The 17393-nt window shown below is 42.7% G+C and overlaps 7 protein-coding genes across 9 annotated transcripts; 3 read left to right on the top strand and 4 right to left on the bottom strand.

The window, feature by feature from the left end:
* Positions 1-368: 368 nt before the first annotated feature.
* On the bottom strand, positions 369-2328 carry LOC108598954 (DNA polymerase epsilon subunit 2). The gene is made up of 3 exons (XM_017985725.1): positions 1462-2328; positions 514-1409; positions 369-460 (listed from the first exon to the last, which is right to left on the bottom strand). The coding sequence occupies exons 1-2, from the start codon at positions 2162-2164 to the stop codon at positions 529-531; spliced, it is 1584 nt and encodes a 527-aa protein (XP_017841214.1). The 5' UTR covers positions 2165-2328; the 3' UTR covers positions 369-460; positions 514-528.
* A 94-nt stretch (positions 2329-2422) lies between these two features.
* LOC108600967 (solute carrier family 22 member 5) lies at positions 2423-4237 on the top strand. 2 transcript variants are annotated; one of them, XM_017988823.2, is made up of 3 exons: positions 2423-3128; positions 3187-3877; positions 3944-4237. In XM_017988823.2, exons 1-3 carry the CDS (start codon positions 2432-2434, stop codon positions 4227-4229), a joined length of 1674 nt encoding a protein of 557 aa, XP_017844312.1. In that variant the 5' UTR covers positions 2423-2431; the 3' UTR covers positions 4230-4237. The 2 variants fall into 2 exon arrangements, with proteins under 2 accessions (XP_017844312.1, XP_017844313.1); XM_017988824.2 differs by having other exon boundaries at positions 2425-3128; positions 3951-4066.
* Positions 4238-4360: 123 nt separating this feature from the next.
* Positions 4361-5731, top strand: LOC108600968 (ribosome biogenesis regulatory protein homolog). The gene is made up of 4 exons (XM_017988825.2): positions 4361-4583; positions 4642-4894; positions 4952-5445; positions 5508-5731. Exons 1-4 carry the CDS (start codon positions 4435-4437, stop codon positions 5653-5655), a joined length of 1044 nt encoding a protein of 347 aa, XP_017844314.1. The 5' UTR covers positions 4361-4434; the 3' UTR covers positions 5656-5731.
* On the bottom strand, positions 5667-7031 carry LOC108600969 (glutaminyl-peptide cyclotransferase). 2 transcript variants are annotated; one of them, XM_017988827.2, is made up of 4 exons: positions 6849-7031; positions 6373-6780; positions 6165-6314; positions 5667-6108 (listed from the first exon to the last, which is right to left on the bottom strand). In XM_017988827.2, the coding sequence occupies exons 1-4, from the start codon at positions 6912-6914 to the stop codon at positions 5728-5730; spliced, it is 1005 nt and encodes a 334-aa protein (XP_017844316.1). In that variant the 5' UTR covers positions 6915-7031; the 3' UTR covers positions 5667-5727. The 2 variants fall into 2 exon arrangements, with proteins under 2 accessions (XP_017844316.1, XP_017844315.1); XM_017988826.2 differs by having other exon boundaries at positions 6373-6783; positions 6849-7026.
* A 231-nt stretch (positions 7032-7262) lies between these two features.
* Positions 7263-8428, bottom strand: LOC108598128 (glutaminyl-peptide cyclotransferase). The gene is made up of 4 exons (XM_017984745.1): positions 7945-8428; positions 7785-7892; positions 7522-7732; positions 7263-7468 (listed from the first exon to the last, which is right to left on the bottom strand). The coding sequence occupies exons 1-4, from the start codon at positions 8410-8412 to the stop codon at positions 7263-7265; spliced, it is 993 nt and encodes a 330-aa protein (XP_017840234.1). The 5' UTR covers positions 8413-8428.
* A 233-nt stretch (positions 8429-8661) lies between these two features.
* On the bottom strand, positions 8662-11001 carry LOC108599597 (organic cation transporter protein). The gene is made up of 3 exons (XM_017986548.1): positions 10918-11001; positions 10066-10853; positions 8662-10014 (listed from the first exon to the last, which is right to left on the bottom strand). Exons 1-3 carry the CDS (start codon positions 10935-10937, stop codon positions 8834-8836), a joined length of 1989 nt encoding a protein of 662 aa, XP_017842037.1. The 5' UTR covers positions 10938-11001; the 3' UTR covers positions 8662-8833.
* Positions 11002-11397: 396 nt separating this feature from the next.
* On the top strand, positions 11398-14811 carry LOC108599601. The gene is made up of 7 exons (XM_017986554.1): positions 11398-11819; positions 13047-13170; positions 13246-13331; positions 13398-13556; positions 14161-14244; positions 14317-14533; positions 14593-14811. Exons 1-7 carry the CDS (start codon positions 11745-11747, stop codon positions 14748-14750), a joined length of 903 nt encoding a protein of 300 aa, XP_017842043.1. The 5' UTR covers positions 11398-11744; the 3' UTR covers positions 14751-14811.
* The last annotated feature ends 2582 nt before the right edge of the window (positions 14812-17393 follow it).

The following is a 17393-nucleotide window of genomic DNA, read 5'->3' as shown; positions in this document are numbered from 1 at the left end:
TATCAACTGTGTAACACGCATGGCAATGTGGTAGGAGAAGCGACGCAATGGCAACGAAAATACGAAAAGTGGAGCGCAACATGTACGAATCTTGCTAAAAATAATAAAAATGCTTAGCAATAAATTTAATTTATTTATCCCGAACTAATGCACACATTTACTTATTTTACAAATGCAGTAAATGAGCGTGCTGTCTTTTCAAATATAATTATTCTACATATTTAAAAACTTAATAGCTCAATATATTGCCTACTTGAATTTGTTGTTGAATTGTTAGTTCCTGTTTAAGAGAGACCGACTAATGAAAGATCAAGATTGGCAGATTTATACGAAATTTGAAAACTGGTTTTACAATTTTATATTTTTGTGTTTTAATTGTAATCTATAATGAATTATTTGATATTTCACACGCTAACACAACACAAAGCGCATGAAGAAATACAATTTAAATATGTGCTTCCTATAAAATAATTGTTACTTAGCTAACATTTATAAAAACTTTTATTTACATACGCTTATCCCAGTAGTTTAATCAGCCTGTTCCATTTCGCCTGGTATTTCTGAATCTTCAATGGTACGCGTGGCGGGTATATAAACCTTAAAGGCAAACTTGGACTTGACAAAGGAGCCGGTATTCAATACCGTACAGCCATGCTGCGTACTTGTGAAGCTTTGACAGCTGTCGCCCATCACAATTAGATCAGGCAGCGGGTACAGCCACAATGCTGGATCGTAATCCCAATGCACAGGCATGGCAATTGGGTGTATAGGCACTAGATGACCCTGGCAGACTAGCGTACGAGCAAAGTGTTGCTCTATATGCGAAGTATCTTGCGGAAAGTGCAAAGTGTTGCGACAGAACTTGGCCATGAGGTCCAGGCGACAGACTACAATCTGCTGGGTGCAATATTGCAGGCGGCAGGGGTTCGTGGCCAACTGTGTGCGCGGCCACGCCTTGAGCAGACCAGCAGCAAGGCATTCGGGTAGCGGAGCACGTGGCATAATGTTGGGCGCCGTTGGATCTTCAGAGGAAGGCACGAGAATCAAGTCAGTTTGCTTTTTTAGTTGCTCACAACCCACAGCTAGGGCACCGAGCGCATCCAAGTGCTGACGCAGCTCTTGATGATTGCGCGTACTGGCGCTGAAGGGTCCCATGAGCACAATGGCCTGCGGCGGACAGGAATCGTAGCCTACAAATAGTTGACGCAGCTTTTCCATAACTACAGGCAAATCCAAACGTACATCCGACAGGAACACAATTGTAGTTTCTGTGTTGGTACGCTCAAGCTCTTGCAGACGTGGCGAATACTTGAGCAACTTAGCAGACTCGCCGCCCCAGGTGTTGCCAGTGCCAAAGAAGGCGCGACTGCTGGTGGCCGGTTCAGCCGGTGGAAAGCCCAAGCCATCAACTGCAAACAAAATGAATTAGCACGCTGCTTAGCTACTATTACTGCTACTTACCTTTAAGCACATTGTTGGAATAGTTGCCCTCTGCCAACACAAAGCAGCCCTCGCAAAAAAAGCCAGCGTGGAAGCGTGCGCCGCTTAAATCCAACTCGACACAGCCTGTAGGATCTTCTACAAAGAATTTTCCTTCCTTCAACTGAGTAAGCAGTCCCAACACTACCGCCTCCTTCATGTTGGAGGTCGCCAGTAGATTCTCCGCATACTGCAGCTTGAATTTTTTACTCTGTGCCTCAGCCGCCACACCATCCTGTATAACTGCCGGCGCAAACAGGTCGTGTCTTAAGGTTTTCTGAAGCAACATGGCATAGCGTTGCTGCAGATAGTCCGACTTCATGCGCGGCTGTGTTAGGAGACGTCGGGGCTGTGCATCCCGCTCAAACTTTTTGATTCGCGTATTATAGCGATATCGTGGCACTGTAAACGCATCAATTAGTGAAAATACAGTCTCGCCCTCGTCTAAGCCAACGCGATTAAGCTCATTGATAGCCTTCTCAAGCGCTTCTCGCTCCACATGCGGTGTCGCTAGCTTCTGTCCTTGTAAATTCTCTGTAATCACAGTCAGCCACTTTTCACGTTCTGTTGCATCAAAAGGCAACAGCTGCTCAGCCAGAAAGGTGCTGTTCTCCGACCGAATTAGAAAGCCACACAGCTTAAATGAATTTGTGATGCGTTTACGCAACGGCACTAACTCATCCATTGCTTCAATATTTATATTTAAAATAATACTTCACTAAAAACAAACTTTGTAAAGTTCCCGCCTTTTGAACTAATGAGCGAGCTCGTTCTATTGCAACCATCGGAACGAAATGTTATCGGAGCCGTCCATATAATCGAATACTACGCGCTATATTTAAATTTGAAATCTTGTGTATCTTGAATATAAATAGGAATATATTACATATATAAATTGAAATAAATCAAAATTATAAATAAATCATAGTAGGCACAGTTTTTCTTATTCAAAATGATACAAAATAAAAAAGAAGCCATTGCATCACCCGCAGAAATTCCACCAAACACCGAAAACTGCCTAACTTTTGATGATATTTTAGTGTATGTGGGAGAATTTGGCCGTTATCAAAAGTGTCTATTTTGCTGCATGATTCCATTCGAATTCATTTGGTGTACTGTTTACCTATCGCAAATATTTACAATTCTCGTACCAGACCATTGGTGTCGTATTCCCGAATTATCAAGCCTGTCCAAAGAGGATCAACTAAAGTTGGCCATACCGAATGGGGACAGCAAGAAAGATTTTGACCGGTGCCGAATGTATGATGTCAATTATACACAATTGCTTGAGGATAATGTCAGCATAGCAGACAAGGACTGGCCGAAAAAACATTGCAATGATTGGGTGTACGATAAAAAGCAAGTTCCCTACGATACAATAGCTATGCAGTATAATTGGGTATGCGATGATTACGCCTTGGGTGCATATACTGTGACTATATATTTTGTGGGATCAATTGTGGGCGCGATTATCTTTGGATATACAACAGATCATTGCGGACGCATACCGGCCTTAATGTTAGCCAATACTTGTGGACTGGTTGGTGGCGTGTTAAGTGCGTTTTGTAAAGGATTTTCTACTTTTGCAGGAGCTAGATTTGTCGTTGGGATGGCGTACGACTATTGTTGTACTCCTATATACATATTGAGTAAGTCCAATGTTACTGTAAGTTTTTGTTTCCAGCTTCATTTAATTTGTTTTTATAGTCATGGAGATCGTGGGTCCCAAATATCGGACGTTCATCACGCAATTTACCATTGCTGTATTCTTTACGCCCATAGCCTGTTTATTGCCTTGGTTGGCTATATTATGTAATGATTGGCGAATCTTCACCTTGGCCACCTCTATACCAATCGCCTGTGCCTTGATACTATACTTCGCAATTTCTGAATCCCCGCGATGGCTGATCTCTGCAGGAAAAATAGATAAAGGGATGGCTATTATCAGAAAAGCTGCCAAGAGAAATGGCAAGAACATACCAGAGGATGTACTAGTACCATTTGAGAAATGCTGTCATCTGATCTACGCCAAGGAACAGACGCGTAATCAAAACACAGTCATTGATTTATTTAGAACATGGCGGCGTTGTCGTATTACTTTTATTCTAATTCTCATTTGGATGATCACATCGTTGGTATATGATGCACATGTTCGCATTATCACAGACCTGGGACCAGATATCTTCATAACATTCTCTGTGGCCTGTACTACGGAGCTACCTGCTGGCCTACTCCCACTATTTTTATTGGATGTTGTTGGACGAAGAAATATGACGTTTGCCGTGTTTATTATATGTGCCATAGGAAGCTTAGCAGCAGGATTTCTAGAAAATATATGGCTGGTAGCTACTGCTGCCATCATCGGACGTTTTGGAGCTACTATTGCTTATAATATTGGGTAAGAGAATATATCTGAAACTGAAAACTGCTACAAATATTTACATATTACCTTTTTGAATTGGAGGTTACAGTGGGCCGCTGAAATTCTGCCTACTGTAGTGCGAGGGCAAGGCGTGGCCCTTGTACATATAATGGGCTTTGTTGCATCGCTAATGTCACCTTTAGTTGTGTACCTTGAACACTACTCTAAAATCGCCCCAATGATGATTATAAGTGGTTTATCCATTATAGCCGTCATTTTAGCGATATTTTTGCCCGAAACGAAAAACATAGAATTGCCGCAAACGCTTCAAGATGCAGAGTCTATGTGGAATGGGCATAAAATGTTTACCTGCGGCTCACGACGCTAAGCAATCAATTTATAACATAGATGAAAAATAAATATTGAATAATTTTAAAGTTGATACCGACTGCCAGTCGATATATTTGCAACTGGCTATGGTGGCGGTCGGCCGATACCGACATATTATTTGCGGCAAGTGACAACGGCAACTCTGGCAAACAGCACGTGTATAAATATAAAATAATTTTGGTTGCTGTTTATTTTCACATAAAATGGATGTAGTAAAAGCAGTTTTAGAAAAACACCAAAAGGAATTGGATAAATACAAGCCAATCACTGTAGAGAAGCATTTGGAGTGTCGCTTAGATGTCGGAACACTGCTAATCACAGATCCCAACGACCTGGATGACCGGGAGCTCATGTAAGTTTGTACTGAATACTGCTATAGACAGTAATATTTATTGATTAAACACCTGCAGTAAAAACAAGGAAGATTACCTAGCTGCCTTAACACGCGACAATGCACAGCTGCTGGTCAATGCTATATGGGAGCTGCCTACAGAGCGTGTAGATGAAAGCATTGTAGCCAAGCTGCCGGAGCCAACAACAGTCCTGCCCCGTTTGCGAAAGGTACCTGGTCCGCGTCCACTGACAAAATGGGAGAAGTTTGCCAAGGAAAAGGGTATCACAAAGAAGAAGAAGGAAAAGAAAACCTACGACGATGTTTTGGATGTAAGTAAATATGAATAGGCAATAGAAATAAAACTAATTATGTTATGTTATATACAGAAATGGGTGCCCACATATGGATTTAAGCATGCTGAGGCTGCGAAGGACAAGGACTGGGTGTTGGAAGTGCCCCAAAATGCAGATCCTAATACAGATATGTTCCAAAAGAAGATTGATTTGCGCAACGAGAAGGTGGCCAAGAACGAGATTCAGCGCATGAAAAATATTGTGCGAGCAAAGAAGATGGACATGCCACGCAGCGGTTACCTAGGACCAGAGGCCGCCTCATCGAATCAACTACATACGGCCATGACAGTTGCCAAGTCTTCGACTGCATCGGTGGGCAAATTCCAAAGCAAACTGCCCAAGGAGAAGGAGGCACGCGGTCTAGGCGTGAAAGAGCTGATACCTGGTGCCAAGCGAAAAGCATCGCATATCACAGATAGACCTGAGCGTGAGGCCAACTTGGATCTCATCAAGAGTGTCCTGAACAAAAAGCCGAAGATAGATGTAGATAAGGCGATATCATTGCAAAAACAAGATGAACGAATGGAGTAAGTAGCGTTAAATAGATTATTTAAGGTTATCACAATGCTAATCTGATTTAATCTAACAGACGTGAAGCTGAGGCTGGCAACAGACCCGCCAAGAAGGGTGGCAAAAAGGGCAAGGGCAGTCGCAAGGCAGTGGGCAAGAAGCCCAAGGCTCATCAAGGTCAACGCGCACCGGGCAAGAAGGGTCAAGCTGGTCGCAAGCGCCGCTAGGACGCAATTTCTCCTTTAAACTAGTACATTTTTATTAAAAGAGAAACAATAATAATAAGGACACTAAGAAAACTAATTACGCAAATTAATGGGGGCGTTGTGTCTCTTTAAGTACTCATGTACAAAGCTGCGGAAGATGCGATTGAAGTTGCGTATGGAAGGCCAGTGTAGAGAAGCAGCATTATCGCGCGGTGTATGCCAAGTCTCCGGAAAAGGCGTTGCAATCACATGCAAGATGGGCACATTCTGCTCCAAAAATGGACGATGATCATCATCAACGAAGCCACCTGCCGGCTGATTGAAAAACATTCTGTTTTTGCCACGCAGTTGTCCAGCTGCACGCAGTGTCTCCTCTATCTGCACCAGGTTAGTATGCAGACCTTGTGTATTCTGATAGAAGCTATAGAATCTAGGATTGCGCGCACCAATTAAATCCAGTAGCACCAGTACTTCCTAAAAGTTATATGTATAATTAGTTTGCATGTTATAATAATTAGTTTGTCACCTACAATGCGATCAATTGTACGTGGCGCTAGTCCAAACTGAGCGGTTGCTGAAGCTGCTGGCCTGGACAACTTCTTGGCCAAGTTACGTGAGCCATAAACTGAATCAGTTGCAGTCCAATCTCTAAAAGCCTCCTCGCCATCAAAGAAGATGAGCTATAAAAATATGTGGAAAATCAGTTGGCAGTCTTTTCGTGTAACTTGTCCAACATACCATCAAGCCCAGATCGTTGCGATTGCTAAACTGTTCCAGCAGATAGCTATTCAACGTCTTGGCGGTGTTCAGCAGTATAGCGCAGGGCACTGCCGAGTCTGTAGCGCCTACAAAGTTGGGATCATTGGGAAAGTACTTGCTGTCGTAGTGGCAGGCAAGCGTTAAGAAGTTCTGCGCTTGCGGGTTTATGGTGCCGATGACATTGGCAAACGTCAGCTGACCCAATACGGGTACATTCTCCTTGAACTCATCCACCTCAGTGGCAAAGCCCAGACTCTTTAGCGACTTTACCAGGTAATTGCGCACCTGCTCATGCCCACGGCTGCCAACGACGCGTGGCACTAGAATGGCGTTCAGCGTTTGGTTAAAGTGTGCCTCGTCGTCGTTCCACTGTGTGAGCTGCTGCCGCTGCTAAACAAAACGATCTTTTGTTTAATATGACTCAGCGCCAACGCTGGGATTTTTTTCCAACTTACTGCGTGTACGTAGCTGAAGCCAAGTAGGCAAATGCTCAACGAGAGCAGCAGCGATAACAAAGACATGTCTGCGAAGCTGGTCGACAAGAGACTGACTGACAAAGGTTTATTTTATAGTTTTCCATGCGTTTTGTTATTGTTACGTTCGATCTCTGTTATGTGCTGCGCTGTGTGTTGGCGCCAAGCCTCACACAGCTGTAAACGCATACACACACAGATGTAAACTGAGCCAGAGCACAGCTTTTCGCCTTCGCATCCGCATTGTGTGAGACGCGAGAGCTTTGAGAGAATGAGAGAGTTAGTGCTTTAGAGCTTGCTTAATATGCGTGACGGCAGGTAAACAATAAAGCTCAAGTGCAGCAGCGAAGCATAGACGACTATCTAAATACGCTTTAATATTTAAACAAATTTAATTTAAGGTATTTGCAAGCTTTCATACTCGGCACTCTCTTCGCCAAAGGAAATAGGATGCACATGCTTCTTTAAATAATCGTATACAAATGTGGTAAAAATTGCATTCATATTTTGAACTGTAGGCCAATGCAAATTCTTCAAATTATCCTTCTCTGTATGCGAAACAGCGGGAAAAGTATGTGGAATCAAATGCAAGACAGGCACACCTAGAATGGGCATAAATTAAATTATAGCAAACCAATATGGCGATTGATCTTACTCTCCGCAAAAAATGAATAATGATCGTCTTCAATGTCGGCGTTGTAATCCTTCAGCTTATGAAATAGCTTATGGCACTTGCTCAGCTGACCAGCTGATCTTAGCTCTTCTTCAATATCCGCAAGACGCTCATGCAATTTATAGGTATTCTCATAGTGTGCCATGTAGATAGCGTCAGGAGCACCAATTAGATTAATAGCAATTGCTACCTCCTAAGACATTTAATTGATCATATTAGGCACTGATATGAGCATTATGACTTACAATGCTATTCAAGGGTATAGTTTCCACATCGGTAAAGCGACGCGAGCCGTTTAGAGAATTGGTTTCATCTTCAATATCCATAGATTCGTGTCCATCAAAGAAAACCAACTGTGAAAAATTGCAAAGATTATATTGAAATCGTTTAGCTCACATAACATACCACCAAGCCAATATCAGGCCGATCAAGAAAATCATTACGCAAATATGGCTCCAAGCTCTTGGCCATATTCAACAGCATAGCACATGGTACGCCGCCATCTGTTGCGCTCACATAATTGTCACCTGTGGGCAGCACCTTCGAATCATAATGACAGCTAGCCAGCAAGAATCTCTTAGCTTCCGCATTCATCACGCCCACGACATTGGTATATGCAATCGTATCTATAAATTCCCGTCGCGATGTTACAAAGCCCAGATGCTTCAGCTCAAGCAGCAGAAATTCACGCACATATGAGTGACCAGGGGTACCTGGAGAACGTGGTCGCAGCAAAGTATTCAAAGTTTTTTTAAAATACGCCTCATCTTGGTAGAATGGGTGAGTATGTCGCCAATATGATCTTATTAGCAAAAAGACGCTTATGCCCAATATTAAATAGATCCAGAATTTAGTGGGAAGCTTGGTTGCCATCGCTTGATGCTGTAGCTCGAGGTTTAGAAACGAAACTAACTGTTCACAATGCGAATTTGTTTACAACTGTAGCGAAACTCATGCATTAGTTATGCTCTGAGAGTATGTTGAACATTGTTGCCATTAAACAAAAAATAATATAAATATTAAATTATACAAATAAAATAAGTAAATAACTATAGTAATTAATAATTGTTTATGAAGAATTATCTAATTTCTATTAACAGAAAGAACAAACGCGCTGCCAAATTTAGCCGCAGCCAATTTTTAATTAAATTTAAATAGGAAAAGACTTTTATAGAGAACTATCTTATACAATCTCTCACTGTTGTTGCTCCTACATATACCATTTACTATTTTTCGGTATCAGTGTATAAAAAAATTAGTTTTGGCTCTCGCCTACATTTATAAGAGTTATATATTATACATATCTATGACTTTCCTCCACTGTTTCGTTGTCGACCGTCATTTCGCTAATTGTACCCGCCAAGCGCACCACATTCCGTTGCTTGACGACGGCAACGCGATGCAGCTTCTCCGAGCGGTACTCCTCTTTAGACAAAGTGCGCAAGCTGGAGCCCTGATGCCAGCCGGTTCTTGATCGCCTTGGTGGCTTGGAGCCAGGACCGCAGCAAGGCGCATGCCACATGCCCTGATGCTTGCCAAACTGATCGCCATCGCTGAGCGTCTGCGGCAGCTCCTGATACAGTGTCTCCGGCAAAAACAGCGACAGCAGACCGCCCAACATGCCCAGCGCGCCCAAGATATTGAGCATAAGCGAGCCGGACAAGTGCGACAGATAGATAACCGGCGGCGAGAGCAGCATAGCTACAAACCCCATGGTGTGTATAAAGGCCACGCCCTGCGCACGCACGACAGTGGGCAAAATCTCAGCCGCCCACTGCAGTCCAATGTTGTAGGCGACGTTGGCGCAGAAGCGTCCCGCCAAGGCAGCCGACAGCACCAGCTTGGGCTGCACCAGATTGGCGGCCACCAAGCTGAATATGCCGCTCAATGTGGTAAAGGCAAAGGCGCACCAGCGTCGTCCCAGGCGATCTAGGATGGCAATGACCAACAGATTGCCAGGCAGCTCAGTGGCGCAGGCAATAGTAAAGATGATGAACACATTGTCCTTATCCAGCACGCTGGCTGCGCGCACATGTCCATCGTACACCAGTGAGATGCTCATCCAAATGCCAATCATCAAGACCATATAGCGCGCCATGCGGCGACGCCGCAGCAGCGAGCAAATGGTAAAGGCGCGTCCCTCAAACTCCTCCTTGTAGAACTGCAGGCAGCTCTCGCGAAACGTATCCCACACCTTATCCGGCAGTGGCTTGCGATTCCAGCGCGAGATGCGTTGCAATATAATGAGCGCATCATCGATTTTGCCCACGGAGACGAGCCAGCGCGCTGATTCGGGCAGCAGGCAGTAGGAAAACAAGGCGAAGCAGATGGGCAGTGAGCCAAAAAGCACAAAGCGCCGCCAGTTACCCAGGCCCAGAGCCATCCACGGCATGACCATGGTAAAGGGCGAATAGAAGAGCGCCAGCGACATGTTGCCCACAAATGTGCGATACCTGGGACCCACGTACTCCAGCACTGCAAGCACAGAAAGTTACTTATCGCCAAGTTAATTGTCCAACTACCCACCTAGTATATAGATCATGGTGAAGCAGGTGTCAAAGGAGGCGCCCACGACGAGTCGCGTTACGGCAAAGGCCCAAAAGCTTTTGCACATAACGGTAAAGAGCCCGCCCACCAGAGCCAGAAACGAGCTGCTCACCAAGGCGGCCAAGCGACCGCAGTGATCAGCCAAGTGGCCATAGCCCAGACAGCCGCAGACCGAGCCCACAAAGTAAATCATTTGCGCATAGGTGGCATAGCCATCGTTGGCACAAACCCAGCCAAAGTCCGCTGTAGCGGAGCGAAAGGCATCCTTCTTATCAAAGACATAGCCATGACGACAGGGTATGGTGGACAGCGAGCTGTTCACCAGCTCCGTGCGATTCTTCGCCGCAAACACAGCCGTATAGTTGGTGTCATACATGCGGCAGCGACTGTAGCTGCCATCCGACTCCTGGGGTATGGACAGCTCCTTGCGCTCCGCCTCGTCCCTTATCAGCGACAGCTCGGGCACAAAGCAGTAATAATAACGTGGCGGCAGCGTTAGGAATATCTGATGCAAGTACACAAAGGCGGCAATATAAAAAAAGGGAATCATGCAGACAAACAGCAGCTTCTGGAACAGACCAAACTCGCCAATCATGGGCAGCAGATCGTCAAAGTCGAAAAAGTTCTGCGAGTCCTGTGTGCTGTACGAACGCGGCTCATAGTCCACAGGCTTGCTCGTCTGCTGGAGCTGGTCCGCCGTTAAATAGTTGATCCGGCGCTCTTCCGTTTGTGAGTCAGCATCTCGCTGCTGTTGACGCGCCGCATTACTGTGGGAGAAGAGAGAAGCGAGCTGGAGTAGCCTGCTTGGTTCAGCGTGAGTTCAATACTCACTTATCACTGCCTTCGTCCATAGTTAGTCAGCTACATTAATGATTTATCGTTATCGTCGGCTGTCGGCGCCTGCTAGGATTGAGAATGTGATTCAACAGCTTTTCCAGGCCAACGCACTGGCTGAGACCATTAGTCGTCTTAGTCTTCTTGACTTGTCATTGTCGCGCACATTAATTTCGCTGATGCGGCAGCTAATTAAATGCTGCTCCTAGCACATTGCGTATACGCCACCGACCACCTGCAGACAGCACCTGCACCTCATATGCAAATCGTGCATTGCCACCGAACAGCCTGTTGCTGCCACTAGCTGTGCGGCATGCGCATGCGTCAGTTTCATTCGAAGTCAGTTTCATTCATAAAACCAAAACCTTTGCCGCGCTGTGTGTTGAGTTCGAAAAGCAAAGCCGTGTTTTAGTTCTGGCGCGTCTTTCAACAGCAACGGTTGGGCAGCTGCTGTTAGGCGGAGAGCGAGCGCGTGCCACACTTGCCACACCGCATAAATATGCAAGCCCGGGCATGCCACATAAATCAGTGTCATAAATCTGCGTGCTTCGTATATGAAATTAAGTGTCAGTCGTCCGAGCTAACTAAACCCATGGCAGACCCATGCCATATCCTAGTACAGATCTGCAAGTGTAAATAAACCAAAAAATAAATAAATAATTGGCAGCCGGATAAACAGCCCCAAGCCAAGTGTCGCAATTCAAGTGAAAGTGGCGGCTGCCGTTGAAATTATTCATACGCGCAGTAGCTCATAACTAATGTTTGTTTGCTTGCCTTATTATGTGTGTTTCCCTTGAATCCATAAAAAGCAGCAGCCTTTGAAAATGGCCATACTCGACTCGTGCTGCTTCTGGAAGAACGTGCGAAAGGGCAGCTTCGCTTGTGGCATTTACACACTGGTGGGTAAACATGCTGACAACTTTGATACCAGCACTGATTGCTGTCGGCGTTTTGATTAAAGCAAAGAATCATTAATGCAAATGCAAATTTATTTTGGCAACACGCAGACACAGACACAGACACAGAGTCTGTGGCTTAGTTTAACTGCTGCTGAGATGATGATACACACACTGAAGTCAAGAGATTATTGGTTTAAAGCAAACTTTGCTGAGAGGGCGCTCTAATGAGAAATACCTGGATTCAAAGCTTTCCAGCTTTAGAACAGTTCAACATGCAAATTTGAATTTCCAATATATAGTTGTCAAGTTTTTAACTATCTCAAGAGAGATAGTTTGCTAATTACGCTAGTCGTATTAAATTTCCATTAAAAGTTGTAAGCCCTTTGATTGATATCTATTTCAATTTACACACTTAGTTTGCATAACTTACATTTTAAATAAAATACAACAAGCGAAAATATATCTTTAAATATTGCCATGAGAACATGAAGTGTGGAAATTTTATGTTTTTCTGTGAAATTCTCAATGTGACTTTTTTGCAAACGTTAATTGTTTTCGCATTTTTTTGCGAGATACATGTGTCACTTTTTACGTGGAATTGGGTATGCACAAGACAAGCTCTTGGCTTTGGTTAGTTAACTTGCACTATTTTTTATTTAAATGCGTAACATAAACCAACAGAGTGAAGCCACAAGCTAATTAAGCATTTTTCACAAGTAGACTAATCTGTTAAATGAAATTAAAATGAAAAATATTGTGTGCAAAGTAGAAAATAATTCGCTTAAAAAACGTTTTTTGCGGCTAATAGATTTGCAATTCACGCAGTAAAGGTTTATTTATATATTATAAGCACATAAAGTTAAGCTCTTATATGATTTCTGTAATGCGCTTTATCCTTCAGCTTAAATCAGTCAAATATTATTACTATGACAATTATTATTCATTTAGTGCCTGGTCATCTAAATATCTATTGTTTAAATATTCTATACTTTTGACAGTCAGTATTTCATGTAGATTTATGAGCAGTCAACTAGGTCTGGCTTAATTGGAATATTTGCATTAGCCAACTAAGAAATGGGGAAGTGTAGCTTTAATTTGACTTAGTTGCTGTTCATGCTGCAGCAATTAAGGTACAAAGTACGTTGGCATCCTTTTTGAAAAGGGTCTTTGACAGCGACAAATGTCTTCATTTCCGCTTAAAGTCAACTATGCTTATATTTGTTGTAGATCTACTTTGGCTTGTCCACGTTGATGTTTATGTTTTACCTTAAGGAGGAGAAGGAATTTCTGTTTGGTCAGCGTGCGCAACCCGTTGGCGAGAGCTTGCTGGAGAAGGGCGATGTAACAGTGGGTAAGTCACTCAGTCCGTCCGTCCGCCCGCTCACCTGGCTTCAGTTGACATTTGATTTACGTGAACTATTTGCAGTGACTGTGATATTCAACGTATTGTTTTTGTTTTGCTCGTTGCTGCTGGTGCTCGCCTCCCTACTGCTGCTGGCGGGTCTGCACCATGTGAGTTCGCTTGTGTAGCAAGCAGCGTTGAGATTGGAGTTATTTGTTTGCTTGTTGGTTTTGCAGAACAAGCGTCAATTGCTGTTGCCTTGGATATGCTTAATGTGTTGTGATTTGCTCATTGAGTGCGCTCACTTGGTGCACCTGACATTATCGCGTCGCGTTAGCTTTGATCCAATTGTCGGCTTCATATTCACCATAGACTTTTTCATACTGTGCCTAAACGTAAGTGCCAGCCAATCGAATTACAATCTTAATCCTTTTAACTTCAAATAAATATAGTATATACCATACTTTCTTATTCACATAAATTATATAAAATAAATTGATATGCCTCCCGCTTATTCTATATTTTATTTTATACAGCTTTAATGTTTAATATTTGTTTGCATTGAATTGAAAGCATAAGGCAACAAACAAGCAACCACTTCTGAATGTATTTCTACTTAAAGATTCCTTTTGTAAAATTCCCCTAGGTAGGAGCCTGCCGAACATAAATACAATTTTTTAAATTTTGCTTGCCAACGTTTTTCTAAGAATTTTTTTAAATTATTGTAAAGAATTTTGAGCTGCTGCAACACTTAGATTTATATCTGAAGCATCAAAGCCTTGTGACTAGATGCAACATGAAGATAAGCAAATAATCCTAAGTATATTGTTTGTTGCCTAGTGTAAATTGTTATAAGGTAATAACTATGAAAAGCTTTTATTTTTGGTTTAAATTAACTCTCCTTTTATTCTGTATTTCATTTTAATAATTCAACTTTTGCGTTGCTGTTGATTGTTATATTTACATTATGAAATGGATAAACAATGTTTTGGCTTTTAGGTCTACTCACTGCTCTGCGTTATCTCTCAGTATCAATCGTATTGCGTGCAGAGGACTGAGCAGCGGCAACAAGCCGCACAGCCGGTGAGTGCTTGAGTGTATTGATTTAGATGCTTAAGGCAAACACAGTTTACGAATCAAATTCATCCGACCTAGCCTACAGTGGTATACAAGGCGCCCACACAGCTGAGCAAAGGCAAACGCAAGCGTCAGCAGCAGCAGCAACAGCAGAAGCTGATAGCGGGCAAGCCGCACTCGCGCCGTCTGCTCCCCAACAGTCCACTGAACACGTCCCAGCGACCCACAAATTTCTCCACAATTACCGAGGAAGAGGAGCAACAACAGCAGCAGCAACAAGTCAACATAGTTCCAGGTAAGTTCATCTCACTTGCAACTATGTAGCATATTTCCAACGTACTCAACGCTTTGCAGATTCCCATAGCTCAGCGCTGCAGCTGATGCCAATCAACGGCAACGGCAATGGCAATGGCAATGGCATTGGCATTTACATGTCGGAGCAGCCAACAGATGATGCCGCGATGAATGCCATTGTACCAATTATAACCTTAGACCCAAACTCGCTGCATTGATTGCCAAACGCTGTTGTACTCAATATTTTTACATGCACGTGTGCAAATAAAACATGCTAGGAATAGAAACTGAAAATGAAATGCAGCTCTAGCTCTAGAGCCCAAGGCCTGGCTGTTTGCCGAGCTGCTTGCTTATGCAAGAGTAGGTGGCTCAAAGCGTTTGGTAACAACAGAAATGCCATTATGCTTTGATTGGCAGCATGTTGCATGCAACAATGTACAACAACAGGTTGTTATCTTCGACGAGCAGTAAGTACAACAATGCATGCATGTAAATAAACTTTTGGTGTGGCTTTGCAGGCATTTTAAACTCATCAGCTTGCATTGGCGTTGCTTTATTTATGCAGCTGCTCTCATGTTTACATTGCCTATGCGGTAAAGCAAACAAATTATGAGGCGCCTTTAAATTGCCCAGCATTCAAATGAATTTAACTTCAAAACTCATGACAAACAGCTCTAGGGCTGCGCTGCTTAAACGTAGCTCTACAAGCGCTTGCCTTTTACAAGTATTCAAGTTGGTTAGCCTGCAGCAACTCGCAGCGTAACTCAAACAAAGCGAATTTCATTTCATGGCAGTTAATCACGGCTGCTCTAGATTACCCTACGCTTAATTACAATTTGCTGCACAGACAGATATTTGCCCAAAAGCAGGCAACACTTTTGTTCAGCTTGCACTCGCTCTCGCTATTATTAGCTGCTCTGCAAGCTAAAAGTCAAAAAGAACTGACAGACAGAAAGCTAAATGTCATAGCTAACAGCAATATGTCACCTATTCCGCATGGCTTAGGGCGCAAAGCTGAATTGCATGAGCTGCAGCATACATTGCTTAGCAATTAAATTAAAGTTTAATAGCTCAAAGCACAACTAACAGTTGCAAATAAAATTGCGCATGCACATTGCTTGTAACAATTTCTATTTTATAGCTTAAAGCGCACTTTAAACCTTAAAGTGACGATGCGTACTGTTGCGCGTATGTACAATAAAATTGCGCATACGCAGTGGTCGCAAAACTCATTTGCCTTTAAAATGTAACATTTTAAATTTAAAAAGTAAAGCTGGCCACAAGCGTCACAAGTAGACTCTGCACAAAGAGCGTGTGTGTGATACGAAACATTTAAATATTCGTAATATTCGTTGATATATGGTAATGCTTATGCAAACACAAGTCCATATAAATTCTCATGAACACCCACATAACAATCAAGTTGTCGTCGAAGCAAATGCAATTAATATTCTTGTTATTCAATTCAGATTCAACAATTAAATTGAAAACTATGGGCTTAACTCTTCAGAAGTTATTTGAATCCTGTTGTATTTTTTATAGCAAATTCAAGTTAATATCGTCTACTTAACTTTTCTTTTTACAGACTTATAATACTTATCATCAAGCGATAGTCACAGTGCAATCCCAGCAAGCCATACTATTAAACTTCCACCTACCTCTTGTTTGTCTAGCGCGCAAACTATTAAACTGCTATATGCTGTTTGCACAGAGTCTATAAAGCAACTCGCAATGTAAACATGCAACTAATATAAATGCTCACTGTTTTTGTTGAGTTGTAAACTAGTTTTGTGGCAGCCAATGAATTACCATACAAATTGCGCAGTGACACAACCCGCGTGTTGTTTCTATGATAAGGACATGCGAGCTGTGGGTTTGTGTTCGTAGCATGGAATGGTCTGATTTACATTACAAAAGCTGCTACTTGTGAACAAACGCTCACTTACGACATATGTGCTGGGAACGTAATTGGCAATAAGCACACTTAGCCAAGCCATTGCGAAAAGAACTTCACTACATGCGTCCAACCGCTGCTGCTGCGCTCGCTCTAATTGCAGCACTCAACGCCTGCTCAACGTCATTGTGTATAATGAGTTTTCCATTAGCGTTTGAGAGCGACCAGGCAAGTGACAACATTTGCCAGCGTTACCGACTTGAGTGAAAATTCAATTACAATGCCAATGATGCGTGCACGTACATTTGCTAAATATTTCAGGCATGTAATACTGTCCGACAAAGCCCAGCCAAGCCGCTTTATACAATGTATTTAAAGTATTTGATGTGGTTTGTCCATGTTCTTAGAATCATTGCCATTTAAAAGCAGCTCGTAAATCAAAATATTGACAAATTTAAGTTCACTTCGCTCGACAAAGTCAGACAGCCCGACTGCTTGCTTGCTGTATGATGAATGGCTTATGACGACTGCGTAAAGTTTTATTTAAAGAAACAAAAAAGAAAGCACATGGCTTGTCACTTGGTGGCGTTTTATTGCGTATACGCAGCGTGTGACTGCCAGGCACTTTATTCATCAGACAAGCGAGGCTCTCAGCTATGCATGAGGTATGCCTTATGCCAAAGCCGAAAGTCGAAAGAGTCACTTGGAGCTTTAAGCTTATGCATATTAAAGCATAAGACAGCATCATATTTTTTTGCTGTATTACGAAAATTAAATTTTTATGAAATCATAATCAAATATGTAAATTAAAATATACTGGTATTCATTTGACTTTTTTTCAAATTATAAAAGCTACAATTCCAATTAATATTTACGCTGCAACAAATAGTGAAAGCAAAGAAAATTTTATGAAAAGGATTTGCTTGCCACAATTGTGCAACGACTTAGCAGCCTAATACCTAGAAAA

This window comes from Drosophila busckii, chromosome 3L (genome assembly GCF_011750605.1).
Source record: "Drosophila busckii strain San Diego stock center, stock number 13000-0081.31 chromosome 3L, ASM1175060v1, whole genome shotgun sequence".
In the NCBI taxonomy this organism is placed as follows: Eukaryota; Metazoa; Arthropoda; class Insecta; order Diptera; family Drosophilidae; genus Drosophila; species Drosophila busckii.
Note: the sequence above shows the minus strand (reverse complement) of the source record. Positions and strands in the feature narration are given on the sequence as shown.